Source organism: Rhea pennata, chromosome 1 (genome assembly GCF_028389875.1).
Source record: "Rhea pennata isolate bPtePen1 chromosome 1, bPtePen1.pri, whole genome shotgun sequence".
NCBI classification, from domain to species: Eukaryota; Metazoa; Chordata; class Aves; order Rheiformes; family Rheidae; genus Rhea; species Rhea pennata.
In genome coordinates, this window is record NC_084663.1 from 183,024,606 (window position 1) to 183,044,864 (window position 20,259).

At 41.3% G+C, this 20,259-nt stretch overlaps 1 protein-coding gene across 1 annotated transcript in view; it reads right to left on the minus strand.

Annotated features, from left to right (window-relative positions):
- Positions 1 to 403: 403 nt before the first annotated feature.
- Positions 404 to 20,259, minus strand: part of VWA8 (von Willebrand factor A domain containing 8) — a 188,140-nt gene continuing 168,284 nt past the window's right edge. The window contains exons 41-45 of the mRNA XM_062566964.1: positions 19,477 to 19,602; positions 17,446 to 17,604; positions 4,819 to 4,917; positions 3,364 to 3,602; positions 404 to 1,602 (exon numbers count right to left, since the gene is read on the minus strand). Of these exons, the coding sequence (XP_062422948.1) occupies positions 1,494 to 1,602; positions 3,364 to 3,602; positions 4,819 to 4,917; positions 17,446 to 17,604; positions 19,477 to 19,602 (732 nt within the window). The 3' untranslated portion in view covers positions 404 to 1,493. The remainder of the gene's footprint in view (positions 1,603 to 3,363; positions 3,603 to 4,818; positions 4,918 to 17,445; positions 17,605 to 19,476; positions 19,603 to 20,259) is intronic.

The following is a 20,259-nucleotide window of genomic DNA, read 5'->3' on the forward strand; positions in this document are numbered from 1 at the left end:
CCTGGGGAAGAGAAGACTGAGGGGGGATCTTATCAATGTGTACAAGTACCTGAAGGGAGGGTGTCAGGGGGACGGGGACAAACTCTTTTCAGTTGCCCCGTGTGACAGGACAAGAGGCAATGGGCAGAAATTGAAGCACAGGAAGTTCCGCCTGACCGTGATGGGGAATTTCTTCCCTGTGAGAGTGACGGAGCACTGGACCAGGTTGCCCAGAGAGGTTGTGGAGTCTCCTTCTCTGGAGAGTTTCAAGGCCCGCCTAGATGCAGCCCTGTCTACCACGCTCTAGCTGACCCTGCTGAGCAGGGAGGTTGGCCTAGATGATCTCCAGAGGTCCCTTCCAACCTTACTGATTCTATGATTCTATGATAACCCCTCAGGGACAAACCAAACACCGATCATCAACTTAATTCTGAAATAAGTCTTTATAAATATCTTAAGTATTAAAGAAATATATCCCACCACAGATACCTTGCTACAATCAGAACACATTTTCTGTTTTAATTCCTTTAGAAAAAACCTTGAATACCTAGATATGCTCTCCAGGTGGATATTCAAAAGACCTAAGCAAGAGTATAAAGGAGCTCTAGCAGAGTGCTAGTAACTTTTTTGTTCCCCCTGTCTAAAAGGCACCTCTGGTCTCCAGGGTGCTGCAGCCCTCCCAGGGACTCTGGACATCAGCAAAGCAGGACGCCATCCTCTGCTTTACAAAGAAGATGCCGCAGCACTTCACTCCTTGGAAATGGTGGCAGGTGGGTCTTAAGACCCTTTTGACCCTTTCCCCTCATTTTTCACGGGCAGAGCTGAAAGAATCTTTTTTCTTCTTTTTTTTTTAATTCCTCTTAACAGCCACTTTCTCCTGATCTGACATCTCTGAGCGCCGTGCCTGATCAGATAGTGGATGTTTATACGGCGGCGGTCTGTGTTTCCAAACTGCTCCATTGTTCCCAGCACCCAGCGGTGCAGTCCGGGTGTCGACCAGGACAAGAAAGCACCCGTGCAGGAAGGCAGGGTTTCCTCTTCGACCAGAGCAGTCTTGCTCAGGGGGAATTAAAGAGGGAATTGACTCTCCAGATCTGTGCACACAAAACACTGAAACACATGAGCTGGCTCTGTCTTGTATAACATTATCTAACCCCAGAGGACCAAGAGATGCTATTAATAAAACGGGGTGAGATGATAGTGTAGTGCTGGCAATACATCAGCCACAGTAACGATCACACACGGTCCTTTATTTATTTGTCCCTCTGGAAAAACATTTGCTCTGCAGCCATCCTGAGCTCCACCTCAGCCCCCTTGCCATTCTTTGAAAACATTTTAAGTCAGTTGACAGGTCTGTGGTGCAATCTTACTACCATGCAGATTTGTGTTGGCTTTCTGATTAAGTAGTAGCAGGTACTTAATTAATAACGGTGTTTATCTTCAGCTTTAGGGTTCATATCTTCAGCAGGAGTGGTTTTCTTCTCTGAATACCCATGTCACGACATCAGCGATGGCTAGGCACTTGACAGCATGGTAGATGTAAAGATCTGCTGCAAGATCTGGGGGATCTGCTTGGTATCCATGGCAATAAAAGACCGACCTGCTGGTAGTGTCCTCTGCAGCCTAAGGAGCAGAAGGAGGGACAAGAATTACCATTTCAAATTATGCTCCCTACAGCAAGCCAAAGCTCCTTAAGAAAAGATGCTTTTACTTTTGAATACCTTGCCAATACATGCCATTCACATTGCTGTCACTGTGCAATTAAAGGCTTGGGAAAGCAGCAGTGGGAGGAATCACTGAAAGCACTTGTGTCACAGAGGTCTTTTCACCAAGACAATCCAAGTGTTTTTAAAAGAAATTTCTATTCAGTCTTACTTCAGACATGTAAAAAAAATCTGGCTTTGATGAAGGTACTAGTGACCAAACAAGGTACTGACGCCACTGATTTTCTGAGGGCAGCTGGAAATTTTCTCTGAAAATGAAGATACTTACTTATTCCAAACATACTAGTATGTTTTGATTGAATCCATAATTCTTTCACTTCAAAATGTCCAGTGAGTCTAAATGTGCTCTTTGTGTTTCTTCTAGATCATAGCAGATTAGATGGAAAGATATTTTCTACAAATATTAGCCTGACACATTTTTATTCACAGCTTCTACCCCCTAAAAAACTCATATGTACTTTACCAAATTCACCTTTCTCATGTCCCATCAGCAGGCTTGGAGTTTATTTTTTCTCTGCGTTCTACAAGTTTTAGTTTGCACTCCACAACATTTTTCCAATAATAATTTAAGTCTCACTTTTAAAGTAAGTTTTAAAAAAGCTGCTACAAAGAACTCCTTTCTCCTTCCCCCACACCAGCTACAGGAAGGCTTTGTCCAATGCTGCACTTACACATACATAGAAATGCATTTCAGTGACAGCATTGTGTGCCTTTTCCATCCCCAATGAACTAGGCAATTATATGATCTTTTCTTACGCAGCAGGATATGGCCAATGTTTTTTTTTTTCCTCCTAGCAGAAGTAAAAGGACATTCTGTAATTATAGTCTTTCAAAATGGATTCTTTTTAATGCATAATGCAGCTCTGACCTACGGACCTGCAGATACTACTAACATTTGTTCTGCAGCTGCATCTTTCAAACCCTTTCTGATTAAAACTGCATATTGAGGACCAGTTCCCTTTGGGCCTTGACTTATCCTGCTCTAGTCAAAGACTTGAACAGAAGCAGAAAAGGCTCTGTTAACATTTGCGGCTGTAATAGCTTTCTGTTGCATGTACTGGTCGTTGGCGGATGTGGAATGCCACTTGGGACAGAATTTCCTTATTTTGTGCCTGTGCCTAAACAATTTAAAGTAAAATTACGGACTAGCACTAAAAATAGGCTCCGACTCGCCACAGAATTCAGGTCTTTGAGTCCTAATGCAAGGGTAGCATCTGAGTCAGATTTTTTACAGTTTTAGAGGCCATTAAACTCCAGGTTTCTCTTGTTTCATTTTCCTTTGTTTTCTTAGGCTATTCACATACACTTAAACCCCATACTGGGAAAGGCCAAAGGCACCACATCTCAGCCATGATTCTGTAGTGACATTAGACATGTGTGTAGTGCACACCTTGGAGTGAGAGAACGGATTCAAGTCCTCCCTTCAGACGCCAAGAACGCTCTGATCTGACTTTCCATAGGGAAGGTCTGCAAGGGCTCATAACCAATGTCCTCCCCGACACAACTAAAAGCTATAGTTCCTCTTAGTCATAGTCATAGTGCAGAACATTGGGGGCACAGTTGTGCCTACACTGTAATTAAAAGCAGAGTTTAGATTCATGGTGAATGGAAACAAATGAAGTTATATGTTATATATTATATATATAACAAATATATTTACCTATCTGCCTGGTCTCCTAAGGATCCTATGAATATGGCAAAAGCATTGACTTGAGAATTGGTGGTCAAGGCCTGGGCAAACCTTGATGGTAGAATACCGTATCGCTCAAGATTCGCATCACTCAAGACGATAACAAAATACTCATCAGCATCTTCCTTGGCAATATCCCGAATGGCGTGCTCTGTCCCTTCCAACGTGTGGTCTCCACTCATGCAGAACTGTGAGTGGGCATGCATGATCTGTGTGCACAACAGGAGCCAAAAAGAAATAGATAAGATGACTTTTTGAATAAACATTCATTTCAGCTGGCACAAGGGGGAACAAAACGCATTTATGCTATGGTAAGCATCCTAGGATCTTACGAAATGTGGACAGTGCTCCAGATATTACAGAACATGTAGCTTTTTATACACAATCTGTCATATTTTAAGATAGGTATCGCTTCTTAAAACGCAGTGGGTTAAACCAAACCTACAGACGGACAGAATTACACTGGATCCTAAGGAAGGGAAAATACTTCATCAGCTGCAGTTTGAATAGCTACATTCCTATGTATTTGAGGAAGAAAACAGGGCTTAGTTTCCTAGTACCGTGACCAGCTCCCACCTGTTTATCATTTGTACTGGATTTCTAAATCCTATTAGTGTCACAGTTATTACCAAATACCGGACGCCTGACAGTGGCAACAGGTTTTAAAAATGCTGAAACATTTTGTTTGAGCTTTTATGAGACAATATTAAAGAGAAAGGGAGAAATGCACTGTTTGCATTGATGAAGCTATTTTTTACACAGATGGTGAAGAATTTTAGACATCGGAGAATCCTGTTCTAATCTAATCTAATCTAACTGCCAATCTTTTAAATATATTATTTGAAGGAAGCTTAAATATAAAGTTTTAAGTAATGTATCAAGCTGCTGTCCAGGTAAATCCTGCAATATTTTATGCATCTTGTTGAGTAAAATCTTGAAGAAGACACTTACTACTTTGCAAATGGGATTTAACGTGCTTTAAACCTGGCATTCACCTGCTTTCCTACTGCTACTGTATCATACAACTTCTTTAGGATACTGTGCAAAAGTGATGATTTGGGATCAATCTGCAGTTTAAATTAGCCACTTACTTACACATTAATAATGTCACCATATGATTTAGGTGGAATGTATATCACTGCAAAATGTTTGGAACTTCCTATAGCCATTGACACGCTAAAATGAGGCATTTATAGCAACGATCCAGAAAAGGTATGTCCAGCCTCTTACTTTGGCGCAGTCTGATTTATACCAACATCTCTGAAAGGTTCTAATTCAGCCTTGCACCAACACACAGATTTTTGCTCCCTTGTCTTTCTATCAGCTTTCCTCTCTTCATGTTTTGCATTCTGTGACCCAGATAAAATTTTATCTTTGAAGTCATGAATCCTTAATTATTCAACATTATTTATCGGTAGGATTTACCTTAAGAATCTCTAATCTTTGCTTATTGTTCTTGGGAACTTTGTCACTCTCAACCAAGGCGATGTTGAAGCCATCTCCTGAATGTCCCACAATATCATACTGTAAGAAAGAAATGTAATCAGTCATTTGTTAATCATCAATGACCCTTGGGTCAGAATGACACAAGATAGATCAAAAGCAATTTGCTTTTATCAAAAACAAAAATACTGCTCACTGCTTATGAGCTGCTTAAAGGAACTACTTGCAATTTCTCACTGACATGAAAATGTAGTAGAGAGAAATCGCTAAAATAATGAAATTAAAGAACAGTTACTCATTTTGTGGTCTGTTTTTCACCTCATTCAACCAACTGCAGAGTGACGATGCACAGGATCAAGACCTTGCCCTTTCACAGTGCCCATTCATTTTTTTTTAAAGTAGCAATTTACTTTCTCTCCAGTCTAGCAAACAAAAAGAGGATTCTTCAAGAGTAGCTCCAGTGTCTGATGAATTGTTTTTGTAACCTCATTCTGCTTTGACAAAGGAAGCATTACAAGCTTTTTAAAAATCTGTACTCATTTTTGTGCAAAATAGATCAAAATCACTGCTAAAAGTATGTAGAGAAGTAAATTCCAAGAGTCTCTGTACATTTTCAAAGGAGACAGTGTTCACATCATTCTCCTGAGAAAGATGCTGCAAAAATCACATGTAGCGTTTTTTCTGGTTCAAATATCCTTTTGAACAGATAACACAGTATTTTGAAGGCTTTTGTTTATGTGAGATTTTTATCGTCATTATGTGAAAAAGAAGACAAGCTGAATTATGGCAAGGTCGTGGCCTACGCTTTGTGCTGTGGATGTGCAATCACCCCAGGGAGAATTCATGAACAAGACAAAAGTGGATTTAAGGGCTCTCCTCACCAAGGAACAGAGCACAGAGCAAAGATCCTGAACCTGGAGGGTCCTGAGTCGGCAATTCCCTGGCGTACTGCAGCCAGCAAAGATCTGCCCCTGGGAATGTGCATGAACATGCCTCAATTTCACTCAGACTAGCTGGCACAGAGATGTATTTAGCTGACACGAGAGCCCTTACCCAACATTTTGCCCTTCTGTTATATTTTATTCAAGTAATGCCTAGAGGTACCTGCCAGCTTCCTTGTCCTTAGTTGGCCCATAATCATTTGCTAAAAGGTGGGTCCTGTTCTCAAGGTCCTTCTGGCTTGTTCTTCCTATGGGAAGACAACTTTACTTGGTACAGGTCAGGTACTGAAGACTGGATAAATGACACTCTTCATCAAAAAAGCTTATAGGCCTAATTTACTTAGAAATAAATCAAGAGAATCAGTAGAAGAAAGCTATAGCAGCTGGAACAATATTTTTAAAGATGACACCTCCCTCTGCAAAACAGTAAATGTGCCACATACTATACATTATTTCCCCCATGGTCAGACTATTCTGTGACAATCTCACAAAACCCAGACTTCCTTCCCCTAGGAAATCTGTATATAATCTACTCCCCATGTACCCCTATTTCATTCTGCTCTGTGGGCTTTTCTAATTCCTGTTCTTCTCAGCTCTTCCATTTCTTACATTTGCTACTCAGCATCATGTAAAGCTGCCTGTCTACTGCACAATATTTCTCTTAAAAACCTATTTCTTCTGAAAGTAGAACTTTCCTCACCAATAACTTCTTCAGACTATCTCTTTCCCAATGCCTATTTACCTGTTACTTAGTGGGAAATTAAAATATATGGATTTTGAGAATAACGCTGAGGTTACATTCAACGTACTTTGGAATTAGTACAGGAACAAAAGCAGAACGCGAAGTGCAGAAGAAGAGCGTATGCAGATTGTTTCAAAAACTAGAGATTATTCAAATCAGAGGAACTAAATAAAGAGGTGGTTAAATGGAGCAGAAAATATGCAGTGCTAATCTAGTTCTTATGTAATGTCAGAAACATTATGTGATCTTTAGGGTAGACTCTTAAATCTAAAATTCCACACGCTATTTTCTGAGCAGTTTTGTATTTGGTACCACTTTTAAATCAATTATCTAATTATGTAAATATCAATTCTGTCATTCCCCTACGTAAAAAGAAGTACAACTCCTTCCTATCAGGCTCCCTCCCAGCATTTCACAGACCTCCCCCATGAGGTGTTGTGATACCGGCCCTAACGTATTGAGTTCAGGGGAACACTCCATGCTTTGCTATTTGGGAATACCAGTTTGCCTCTTGGCACACAATAATGACAGACAAACCTTCCACCTCCAAAAGCCTGGGTTTAAACTCAGTTTGCCATTTCACGTCAAGGGAAGGGCTCTAAACGTCACAGCTGCACCCTGCAGCTTGGCACCCTCCACATTCCTGTGCGAGGCGGGAATGCAGCACCTGAGTATGAGCAAGGCGATCCTGAAATTATCGAAGCAAACTACTGCAGGCATGCAAACCGTTCACCTCCGAACACCACGTCCTATCTGCTCTGTCTTCAGCAGCTTTTTATTATTTTCTGTGTGTGCCCGTGCATAAATGTGTATGTGTTGGTGTATATGCATTTAACAGATGTTACCTATTTTCTTGTTTCTTTGCCAACACTTTACTATGCTATTTGTGATTTGTTAAAAAAGGTTTGGACAGGCAACAGGGAGGAAGTGCTTGTTTGCTCAGTCCTGGCTGCTGCATCCTGGGTCAAATGGAGCCTCTCTGAAAATGGGCAGAGATCCTGCCTTGCCTGACATTCACTGCCAATGGCAAGCGCCGCGATCTTCAGCCCTCCCTTGGGCTATTCCTCATGATTCTCTCATCCCCCTGGAAGTCAAATCAGGCATCAGAAATGGCCAAGAGCTAATCACGGTGAGATTGCTTTTGGGAAACTTATCTCCCCAAACTGCAAGGTCATAGGGGTACACGTGGCGGAGCAAAGGTGGGGACAGGACGCAGTAGTACTGACTTGGATTGACTTAAGCCACCATGGGGCTGCAGACTGGGAGAGAATGGAGCTGACTCAGACCCATAGCCAAGCTTTAGAGGTGACAGAGAGGAGAAGGTTTGTGCAGAAGGAAACGTGTGGAGTTTATTGCAACCCAGGAAAACAGAATAAGAGACAGAGTAAAACTGGAGGGAAGAACTCCACTCTGCCAGGGTAATGAAGGAGGCGTATTTTAAGGCCTTGTACGTAAGTGTCTCACCCAGGTTTTCTTTAAATAAAATATGACCTCCTTCTTATTTGTGTTCTAATAAAATGAACCCTTAGTGATTCAAAGGTGTCTTGGTGTGCTCACTTGAAAGAAAAGGTGCAGACAGCTAAATTTCAAAGTCACGCCCAACTGGGAACTTCAGAACATGCAGGCCTATAAATGCTTTGTCAAACTGGACTTTCCTTCCTTTGGACTAACCATGGAAGCAGAGGACAGCTAAAGAGACGCATAGAAAATGGGCTTCTAAGAGCAGAGCTCCAATGTCTTTTCTTAAAAATTCCACAGGAGAAGGATGGAGTTAAAAGTGAGACAGCAGCTGCAATAAAATCTTACTTGGAATCAATTTTTATTTTGTTTGTTTCATAAAACACAGCTCCTGGGACAAATTCAGCAGCAAAATATTTGTTTGCCACAGTGCCGACTTAAATGAATTAATATATTATAGTGGTGCGTAGTGGCTCTTTTTCTAATAGCCTCAGGTACAGTAAGAAAAAAATATATTTAAAGTTTAGAGTATACAGTGAGTAAACACATGTATCTCTAAATAGCATCATTTTGTTGCCTTCTTTCCTTACATGTTAAAACAAATCTCATTCCTCTGTTATATTTTGTGCTGAATGGATAGTTGGTACTGCCTGAAATGGATAAAATGGAAGACTCTGTCTTCTGCTGCTGCCACACTGAAAGGTTTTATTTCTCAAGGCATTTAAAAAAGCTGAAAGAAGACGCATGCTGAATGTAAAAGCCAGTGTGAATCAGACAGGCCTCTGCTGGAGGGCGAGAGCTTTAGAAATTCATCTCTTCTTTGGACAACACTGAACATTTCTTTTTTTTTTTTTTTTTTGGTATTTATGTCAAGCCTTTTGTTTATTATTTAAAAGAAACTATTCTGCCAACCATGTGAAACATTTGTTCTTTTCCTGAATTAACAGTAATGCCTCTACAGTAAATTCGCTCACTGGGGAATGCTGAAATTGGCAAATAAAATCTGCAATATCCCTTTAATATTGTGATAAATAAAAATTTGGGCTTTTCCTATCAGTTACATAACGTGCCATTTATTGACCCGCTTAACATTTTTTGAAAGGCTTCATAAATTCACTATTATATAATCTACTGGACAGCCTCCTAAATCTGGCATCATGTGTGCAACTGTCAGTAATTAAGGATGATACAAAACCACATGTCTTTGTGTGACAGGCACAATACTACTTCAGCTAAACCAGAGAGCAAAGTGCTGTTCTGTACATTTTTAAATTACAGACATGCAAAATGAGGTCTACAAAAGACGTAAGAACTTTAATTCCGCAAAATAACTTGCTTATTATAACATATCTATAACTTGTGCATCTGCAGACTTAAAGGGGACAGATGCATTTGCAGTAACATATTTAACTTCTATTATTAGGACGAGATGGAGAATGTGATTTTCCGTGCTTCCCTCACTCCAATTCTTTTCCTTAATAAAGCACTTTTTAAAGTAAGTGTGGAAGAGATGACATCGGAAGAGGGCTTTGAAAGATGGTTGTTAATTTAAACAAATTTCCTGGCTGTGGGATGAGCCTCCCATTTCTCCCTTGACAAGGAATGATTCACTGGCTGCCCTTATGGGAAATAGAAACAGGCAAGTTGTGCTACACAAGCATAAAAAGTTGACAAATACCTGTTGTCACTCTTCTAACCTCCTATGGACGGCCACATAGCCAATACCTACCTCTTACTTCTGTATAAGGAGCCAAGGAAAAAGGTATGACTCACCTAAATTCAACATTATGAAGACAAATCAATCTATCCTCAATGGTATCAAAGGGTACCACATACGAGGAGAGTTCAGCTAGCTGGATAAAACCAATAGCCAAGTAAAACGCCTATCTGATTCACTCATAACCTTTTTTAGTGGAAAATGAAACCAAATACGAGCAGAAAAGTCATCCTGAGCAAAAGCTAAGAACTGGTTTTCAAAGTCTGCACTGTTCTTAGATAGCAGGGGGAAGGAAACCTTGCTACATAAATCTCCTTTGAACGTTCTGCTCAATAACTCTGGTGGTCCCTCAGTTTCCACATATGTTATACAAGAGCCCCCTTAAATTTGCAGCAAATGCTGCTCTGACCTTTGCAGGTGAGGCTACAACAGAAGCAGGTAACAGCAAGCATATCTGAAGGCCAAAAATGTCTACTACAAATATCTGATGGTCTACAGAACCACTTGTGGAAGCCAAGAGGAGGATAAGAAAGAGAAAGAAAATAGTAAGTAAGTGATAAACTGTAGATTCCTCACTGAACACAGTTGTGAGTTATTTTTTCTTCTTTTAAAGAGTTTCTCATTTTAGACGTGGTAAGTGTGTTACTTTGCAGATATACCAAAACTTCAAGTTCTGTCCTGAGAAAAATTAGCAGCACCTTGCAAAGTGTCAGTGTTCTACAGACTAGAGTCACTGACATTTAAAAAAAATCACTGTTGCTCTTATTCTTTGAGAACCTGATTATATGCATTAGAAACTGAAAAAATAGCATGTGCTCTGGTTACTGGCCACATTCATGCAGGCATAGCAACTGCCGTACCAGGTCCTTAGGACGTAGCAAATCATCTAATCTCTCACGTCTGTCTTTACCATGTCCCCTCTCTGTCCTCCCTATTAGGGACAGCACCGACACAATGAGCTCTGAAAGCAGCCACTGCATCAAGAGCTGTCAGTGCACATTTAGGGGCCCATTTCCACGGCCAGTGAAGTGTAAGACCACATCTTCTCTGCTGCCCTAGTTGTCTCTGGGGAGGCACATAGTACTCTTGTAGACATGCTTTCAGTGAACCAAATCCCATCGAGGCAGCAGAGCAAGATATGGAGATGGAAAAATATCTTTCTTCCCTTGAGCAAAAGCAACTCTGAGGTTGACATAGCTCACACTGGATCTGGCCAGCCTTGAATCAGGGGTTCGTTACTTGCCCTCAAAGGTCCTCTAATGCAGTGGAAGGAGTGCTTATGCAGAGGAGAGTTGCTCTAGAGGCCAACTGAAGTTGAACAGATGTAGAAGCTGACTTTTTCTCCTTGGTATGTAACTAAAATTTCCAATATCGTCCCCACCACTGTTATTTTATAAAATTAGCCTTCCAGCTCTCTTGACTCAGGCAGATTGTAAGGATAATATTACTACTCCTGTCTTACTATCATCCAAAAGTGGCAATTTTCACATCTAATAACTGCACATGGTTTTTGTGTAAGTGTTATTATAAATTGTAAGTGGTTATCAGAAAGCACATTCAATGTTACAACTAACTGCATTTTCAGCTACTTACACGGCCAGATACAGGGTTTGATTTATGTGAAAGGTGAAACCTTAGCCAACTGCAAGTATTTCCAGACAAAGTATAGTAATCTGTAATAGACACAGTGGGATTTGAAGGGGAATGAATCATAGAGTTTAAAATCAGAGGAGTCCATCACACAAAACATCATACTAAAAGATCACGCAACTGAGTGCATGAAAACTGACTGTGGAAATTGCTCTTAATTTCAGTTTAAGCCACAGTCTTTTAGAAAAACACTTTCTCTTTCCTTACTGATTTTAATTGACAGAGGATCTACCATGTTTCTTGGGAAGATTATATAACATGTCACGACTGTCAGCTAAAATTTTAAAAATATTTGTAGTTTGCATTTGTCTGATTTAGTCAAAAAATAAAGAATATCCAGTGACTTATAAGAGAAATCTTTTCCCCACAGTGAACTTCATAAATTGTGAGGAAGACTTAACCCTCTCTTAGAAAAACTGAAAAAACAATTTCCCTCTGCAAGGGGACATTTCAGGATAGTATCTTCTAATTCTTCTCTGGATGCTTTCCAACCATACATCATCCTTTTCCAGGTCAAAACCCAGAACTGAACAAAGTCTTTAACTATCTCATTCTATGCCCAGAGCTGTCTGTCTGTCTACTCCTACATGTAACTCCTTGATCAGGCACCTGAGGGTCATGTTTGGGTTCTCAGCGGGAAATAAAAGACAGCTGGTTATTTACCACTGCACTGCATCGTTTCAGTGCTCATCTTGTAAGACACTGTCTCTAAATTAAGAGCAAAATAATCCAATATTCTTAACAACCAGAGAACAGCTGTGCTAGACGAGAGCAAAACAACTGTTCCCTGCTCACTTTTCTCATTTTAGTCATGGTTTTATCAACTCCTTGAGTTTTCTTTCCTCCAGACTGAGGAGTTCTTGCCTTTTTAGCTATTTCTTGTATGGGAACACTTTCATACCCTCTATAATTGTCACTCTGGTTTCTAGGTTTTTCAGCTGAACAGTAATTTCTGCAAGATGGAGGACCACAGCTGCATACAATATTCCTGATGTGAATACACTACAGATTTTTATAGTGGCATTCTGCTTTGTTCTCTGTTCTTTTGCTAGTAATTTCTAACATTTAATTAGCCTTTTTGACAGCTGGTGGGCACTGACTGTTGAAAGAACCATACACCATAATTACAAGATTTCTTTGCTGAGCACTAATATATAGCTGAGAGTTTATGATCGCGTATTTAAAATCAGGATTGTTTTCCTCCACCTGCAGCACTTTACATTTAATAGCACCAAACATCATCTGCCATTTTATTTCTCAACAATTCATTATTACAAGGTCCTCCTGTAACTTTTTGCAGTTAGATATTCCTTTTGTTATTCCTGAAAAACTTCATTTGAACAGCAACTTTTGTCAGTTCACTATCCATCCGCTTTTCCAGATCACTTACCATAGAATCATAGAATCAGTAAGGTTGGAAGGGACCTCTGGAGATCATCTAGGCCAACCTCCCTGCTCAGCAGGGTCACCTAGAGCATGGTAGACAGGCTTGCATCTAGGCAGGCCTTGAAGATCTCCAGAGAAGGAGACTCCACAACCTCTCTGGGCAACCTGGTCCAGTGCTCCGTCGCTCTCACAGGGAAGAAATTCCCCCTCACGTGCAGGCAGAACTTCCTGTGCTTCAATTTCTGCCCATTGCCTCTTGTCCTACAAGTAACACGGGGCAACTGAAAAGAGTTTGGCCCGTCCCCTTGACACCCTCCCTTCAGGTACTTGTACACATTGATAAGATCCCCCCTCAGTATTCTCTTCACCAGGCTAAACAGGCCCAGCTCTCGCAGCCATTCCTTGTAGAGCAGGTGCTCCAGGCTTCTGATCATCCTCGTAGCCCTACGCTGGACTCTCTCCAGTAGCTCCATGTCTCTCTTGTGCTGGGGAGCCCAGAACTGGACACAGTACTCCAGATGAGGCCTCCCCAGGGCTGAGGACAGGGTCAGGATCACTTCCCTCCACCTGCTGGCAACACTCTTCCTAATACACCCCAGGAGACCATTGCCTTTCTTGGCCACAAGGGCACATTGCTGGCTCACGGTCAACCTGTCACCCACCAGCACTCCCAGGTCCCTCTCTGCAGAGCTGTTCTCCAGAAGGTCAGCCCCCAGCTTGTACTGGTGCCTAGGGTTGTTTTTCCCTAGGTGCAGGACTCTGCACTTGCCCTTGCTGAACCTCAGGAGGTTCCTCTCTGCCCAACTCTCCAGCCTGTCCAGGTCTCTCTGAATGGCAGCACAGCCCTGGGGTGTGTCAGCTACTCCTCCCAGCTTGGGATCATCAGCAAACTTGCTGAGGAGGCACTCTGTCCCCTCAGCCAGGTCACTGATGAAGAAGTTGAACAGGATGGGACCCAGGCCTGAGCCCTGGGGGACACACTAGCCACAGGCCTCCAACTAGACTCTGTACCACTGACGACGACCCTCTGAGCTCTGCCTTTCAGCCACTTCTCAATCCACCTCACTGTCCACTCATCTAACCCACACTTCCAGAGCTTCTCTAGGAGGATGCTATGGGACTCAGTGTCAAAAGCCTTGCTGAAGTCAAGGTACACAACATTCATTGCTTTGCCCTCATCTACCCAGCCAATCATTCCATCCTAGAAGGCTATCAGGTTGGTTAAGCAGGATTTCCTCTTGGTGAATCCATGGTGGCTACTCCTGATCACCTTCTTATCCTCCATATGCCTGGGGATGGAATCCAGAATGAGCTGTTCCATCACCTTTCCAGGGATGGAGGTGAGGCTGACTGGCCTATAGTTGCCTGGGACTTCCTTCTTGCCCTTCTTGAAGACTGGAGTGACACTGGCTTTCTCCCAGTCCTCAGGCACCTCTCCAGGTCTCCAGGACCTTTCCAAGATGATGGAGAGCGGCTTGGCAACAACATCCGCCAGCTCCCTCAGTACCCATGGGTGCATCCCATCTGGGCCCATGGATTTGTGGATATCTAGCCTGCCCGGAAGGTCTCTAATCCTATCCTCCTCAACCAAAGGAAAGTCTTCCCTTCTCCAGACTTTCTCCCTCAGGTTCAGGCTGCAGGATTCCTGAGGGCTGCCCTTAGCAGTGAAGACTGAAGCAAAGAAGGCATTCAGCAATTCTGCCTTCTCCGTATCCCTTGTCACCAGGGCCCCCGCCCCATTCAGAAGCGGGCCCACATTTTCCCGAGTCCTCCTCTTGCTGCTGATGTATTTGCAGAAGCCCTTCCTGTTGTCCTTGACATCCCTTGCCAGACTCAGTTCCAGCTGGGCCTTAGCCTTCCTCGCAGCATCTCTACATGCTCTGACTGCATTCCTATAATTCTCCCAAGTAGCCTGTCCCCTCTTCCACATTCTGGGTACTTTCTTATTCTGTCTGAATTTGGCCAAGAGCTCCTTGCTCACCATGCAGGTCTCCTGCCCGCTTTGCTGCACTTCTTACTCATAGGGATGCACTGCTCTTGAGCTTGGAGGAAGTGATGCTTGAATACTAGCCAGCTCTCACGGACCCCCCTTCCTTCTAGGGCCTTAACCCATGGGATTCCTCCAATTAGGTCTCTGAAGAGCCCAAAGTCCGTTCTCCTGAAGTCCAGGGATGCAGCCCTGCTTGTTGCCTTACTTCTTTCCTGCCTAATCCTGAACTCCACCATATCGTGGTCACTGCAGCCAAGGCTGTCCCCAACCTTCACATCTTTAAGCAGTCCCTCTCTGTTGGTAAGGACAAGGTCCAGCAGGACACCCTTCCTCATAGGCTCCGCCACCATTTGCGACAAGAAGTCATCATCAATGCATTGCAGGAGCCTCCTGGACTGCTTGTGCCTTGCTGTGTAGTCCCTCCAGCAGATGTCAGGGTGGTTGGAGTCCCCCATGACAACCGGGGCCTGTGATCCTGAGGCTGCCTCCAGCTGTCTGTGGAAGGCCTCATCAACTTCCTCTTCCTGGTCAGGTGGCCTGCAGTAGACACCCACAACAGTGTCCCCCATGCTAGCCTGCCCTTTGATCTTTACCCGTAAGCTCTCAACTGCCTCCTCCTCCTCCTCCCCGCCTAGGCAGAGCTCGATGCATTCCAGCTGCTCTCTCACATAAAGAGCAACTCCACCACCTCGCCCTCCTGGCCTGTCTCTCCTATAAAGCACATATCCATCCATGGCAGCGTTCCAGTCATGTGAGCTATCCCACCATGCCTCCATGATTGCAACGAGATCATGGCCCTGTGATCGCACACAGATCTCCAGCTCCTCCTGTTTGTTCCCCATGCTGCATACATTGGTATACATGCATTTTAAAGAGGTGGTCATGCCTGCAGGTTTCCCAGGAAGGGTGTATGGGGGTCCCCCATAGCCATGTCCCAAACCCACATCCCCAGCTGCATGCACCTGTTGGAGGCCCCCCCAGCGAGTTCTAAGTAAGTAAGTTCTAAAACTTACGTGACCTGGAATATACATAGCAACACTGGCCCCAGCACAAATCCCAATGTAGTTCCACCAATGACCTCCCTTCACTCTCTCACTCTGAAAAAAGAGTCCTGTATGATAGCCTGTTTTGTATATTTTAAGCCCCTAAAGTACCTTCATATGTCATTGGTGAGAGACTTTGTCATATGCTTCTGGAAATCCAAAGAGACTCTATCAATAAACCTTCCTTGTCACATGCATATTGACTCTTTCAAAATTACTTTCTTTAACAAAAGCCACGTTGACTACACCCAAATGTATCACATTCATCTGTGTGCCATTAATTCTATTACGTATTACTTTGTGGACGACTTTACATTTGGCAATGCTAATACTCATGTTGTTCAGACAAGCCCAATTTACCAAGCTACAGCAGATTGTGCTGTATAACAACACTGCCCCTGTCAAATATTTGTCATTAACTTTTCTATTATCAGTGAAAAGGAGACACCCAAGCAGCTGAACCAATAAACCCTCATTTCCCATGATTTTGTTAATTACAGCTAAGCTTCCACACAGATTCTTTGGGCTGAGGTCTAAGCTTATGGTGCAACATTTTTCTCTAATGGGGATACAAATAGAGTCTCTCTCCTACCTGACATATTTTCATGACATTTGTAGGAACTTAATATCTTTGGGAACTCAAGCACTGTTTCAAATTTGTTTGGAACGGAAAAATATGTTCCAAAGTTTAAAAGGAGGGGAAACATGACTAACAAGCAATATGGTAACACCACTTGTTTCCAAAGGAAAGCAGGCTAAAAACACAGTAGGTCTCCTTTTTTTCTCTGACAAATGAAAGTCTGAAAGTTTGGTTTTGTAGAGGACATTCTAAAGCATGTTTCGTATGGCTTGGTTTTGTCCAGGAGACAATCTTCTATGAAAGAATAGAAATTTGTACGATTATGTTATCAGAGGAGCAATATGAAGAACTGACTGAATGGATCTAGAATAAGCTTTCTATTCATTTTGTTTGTAAGATTTTGCATTTTGTTCAGATGTATTTTAAGTTTTGTGTTTGAAAAGCTTTTCAATAAAGGTATCAGACATCTTTATTCTTCCATTAAACACTCTGTTTGTCAAGAATTAACTGGCCATTCTTGTCACCTTTAAGGTTAAAGAAATCTGCCCTGGGCCTTGTTTAGGCTTACGAAGACAAAGAAAGGCATGCATTTTATTTATATTTCCTTTGCATGCTACCATTAAATAATGTTTGGGACCTAACATCTTTCAGAAGAGAAAATAGATGATTTTGGTTTCAGATACCTGGAAGGGAACATGAGTAACCCACACAGAAGTGGGGTCTTTTTCTATCACAAAGTACTCCTGGCTGTACCCAGGGGCATGGAAAGGCTGCATTCTTGCATGTCCCCAAGCCATATATACCTATGTTCTGTAGACTTGAGCATTTCTGCTCAATAAATAAATAAATGCCTCTATAATAAATGCATTAAAAAGGCAGCATATTTCACACCTAGTCTTAAACTGAATTCTCTGCTGAAGTATGCAATGTTTCTTACCCATTCACTAATATTTTTTTCAGGTTGCTAGCAAAAGATTAAAGCCTTTATTTCCTTGCAAGAATGAATAATGTTCTTTGGCTAGACCGACTGCTGAAACACTTTTTCCACCACTCTACACTGTCTGTGCATTAACCACAGAACTCCTAGCCCAGTTATAATTACCTTGAACTTGTGCTCATAATTCTCAAAAGCTTCCATGACCATGCAGACAGCCTCCATGGAGCGCTCCAGTCGTCCATCCACTCCATTAAAGCGATACATGCTACCAGAAACATCCACTACCAGCCGCAGGCGTTTGGGTTTCTGCTGGGGGCTCCCCGGCTAACAGGGAAACAACAGGAAAAAAATAAACAACAACCTATATATCTGGGAAAGCTAAGCATCAGTAAAATAAAACTTTTTAGAATGAAAACCTACACTCTTTGCAAAGCAAGAAGCCTTCATCCAGTAAAGGCAGATTTTTTTTTTTTTTAAAAAAAGAACAAACTCATTTTTACTGTTTTTCTAACTCTTTAAATTCACCTTCAATTTTCTTCCTCACCTTCTATGACTGCAAAAAGCTACCAGGAAAAGTTCCATACATTCTTGTGAGGAAAATACCTCTTCTGTCTCATTTCGCATTCTTTTCTTAACTTTTTTATTTCAGTAAAAAGACTCTCATAATTGCTCTTTTTGCCAAGACTCATATGGGAAATACTGTCTCTTGGCTTACGCTACTAACAGAGACCCTTGTAAGACTGTAAAAACTTGTCTGCGGAGGTTAATATCATTCTAAAAATGTTCGAAGTCTTGTTTTGATGAACTACTCATTTTTTCTTCATTCTGACTCTGAAACTGTTATTTTTTCCTGAAAATAATCTCCATCTGTTTTAACAATTTTGGCAGAGTATATTAAAGGGAGGTGCTTTATGTAACAAGCAATCGGATGAGTCTGGCTTCAAGTATAAGGCTATTAAAGATGATCTAGAAAAAAAAATCTCAAGAAAAGCAAATACCAAAAATATTCCTTTTATCTGTGAATGACTGCAAACATTTGTCTTCTATACAAGTATTACTGAAGCATTAGTGTATTTTCCTCTTCTTCAGTCTGGCATCCCTGCCCTATCAAAAGCAGGGGGATGGAGAAGACCCATTAAATTTTACATTTATTGTTTTTTAAATCAAAATCTAAAGTTAGCCTTTTCATCTCATAATTGAGCTCTTTTCCAAAGCCTTAAAACATATTTTGAGTAACCCTGAATTCTTCTCTTTTGGTAGAATTGGAAACAAGGACCTAATCACTTTTTCCTTACTGATCTTTCATGTAGGCAAAGTCAAGCTCTATCAGCTCTTTGAAGCAACAGACGTCAAGACAAAGTACCATAAAAACTGAAATCAGAGATTCATCTAACATGGGTAGCTGATGTATAAAAAGATACTGAGCTCATTTATTTAAAAAGAATTGTTAATGTAATTAAAAATAACAATCTGTCCTTAAATATTATTGTTAACACATACAAACTAGCTCTGGCTGGATTTTGTTGGTCTGATTCAAGTCATTTCTTGGTTATTGACTCACATATGGCTAACCATACTGCTCCTAAGGAACGGCTGAAACAGATCACAGGACAGTCGATTTTATTGTATCTTGATGGCTTTTACTCTTTTTTTTCTCATTACTGTTCGTATTTTTTAAAAATTCAAATATCTGTGAAAGCTGAAATTCTTGGCATATCCTGGACTAAGTAGAGGGCATTTGTAAAGATCATTACTTTTTTTAAACTTCCCATGGTGTCGCAGTGAAAATTAAATTCAATTAAGGTAGTGAGAAAATTTCTCTCTCTTTTTTTTTTTAGATAAACAAAGAAAATGTTTTCTACTAATCATCTTCAGCTCATCAAAATATAAAATAAGAATATAGAAATTGTTGAACTAGATCAAAACAAAGGACTGCCTACAGCAGCATCCTCTTTCTGAGCTTGGCCAGCAACAAACATCTTTGGAAGACTTTAAGAAAAAGAGAAACAAATCCCTCATCTTTCAGTCATCTCTGTCTCAGAGACTTCCCAAGCCAGAGACAGTACCTCTGAGTTTCTCCCCTCTCTATATATAACTCATGGAAACTCTAAATATATATAATACATACCCATTAAGAAATCAGCAAACTTGTTAATTCTCTTCCCTCTCTCCTTTCACTACTTGTTGGATACTTACTTGTGGCTCAAGTTCTCCCCGTCGTTTATAAATGGCTTTTTCTCCTGTCAGCCCATCAATGATTTTGGCATCATCCAGCTCCCCAACAGCTTGGTGTCTCAGCCATTGTCTTTCCTTACCCTTGGCCTACAGCAGAAAAGCATCCTTAATTCACTTCGTGATATGGGTGTATTTTATGCAATTTAGTACCTACCGAATATGACATACAAATTAATTTTGTTTCTAATTATGTGATAGTTTTGGCAAAAGTTAATAAAATTTCATATTGGTCCTGCTCTTTTTCACTTAAAGAATAATTATCACTGACAAAGAATCCATTCCCTCTGTAATTTTGTCTTCTTTAAGCCTTTTCGCATATGGGAGTTTAATTATGGACTGTGGAAATGTTAGTCTTTTTTTCTTGCAAACGCACTGGAAAATAGCATAGTAACAAACCTGGGCAGAACTGCAGCCAGAGGAACATGTATAACTGACCATACGGGTTCTCCTTCCAAGCAGTGCAAGAAAATAAATTGGGTGACTTAAACAGTAATAACCTTAGGTAATGGTAAATTGTTTCTTTTAAAACAATATTCATAATGAACAGTTATTTTAAAATAAACACAGAAAATTATGCAAATAAAGAGACAATCCATTAAATGCTTCTTTTATTTTATTTAAAAGAACACTAGTTATCTACAGTCTGACTTCAAAATGTGTTACAGTCCAGGAGCTCAAATACTGATGCAACTCTTGCACATAGAGGCAAGTATTGAGGATTGAACACTCAAGTACTTAAGAATA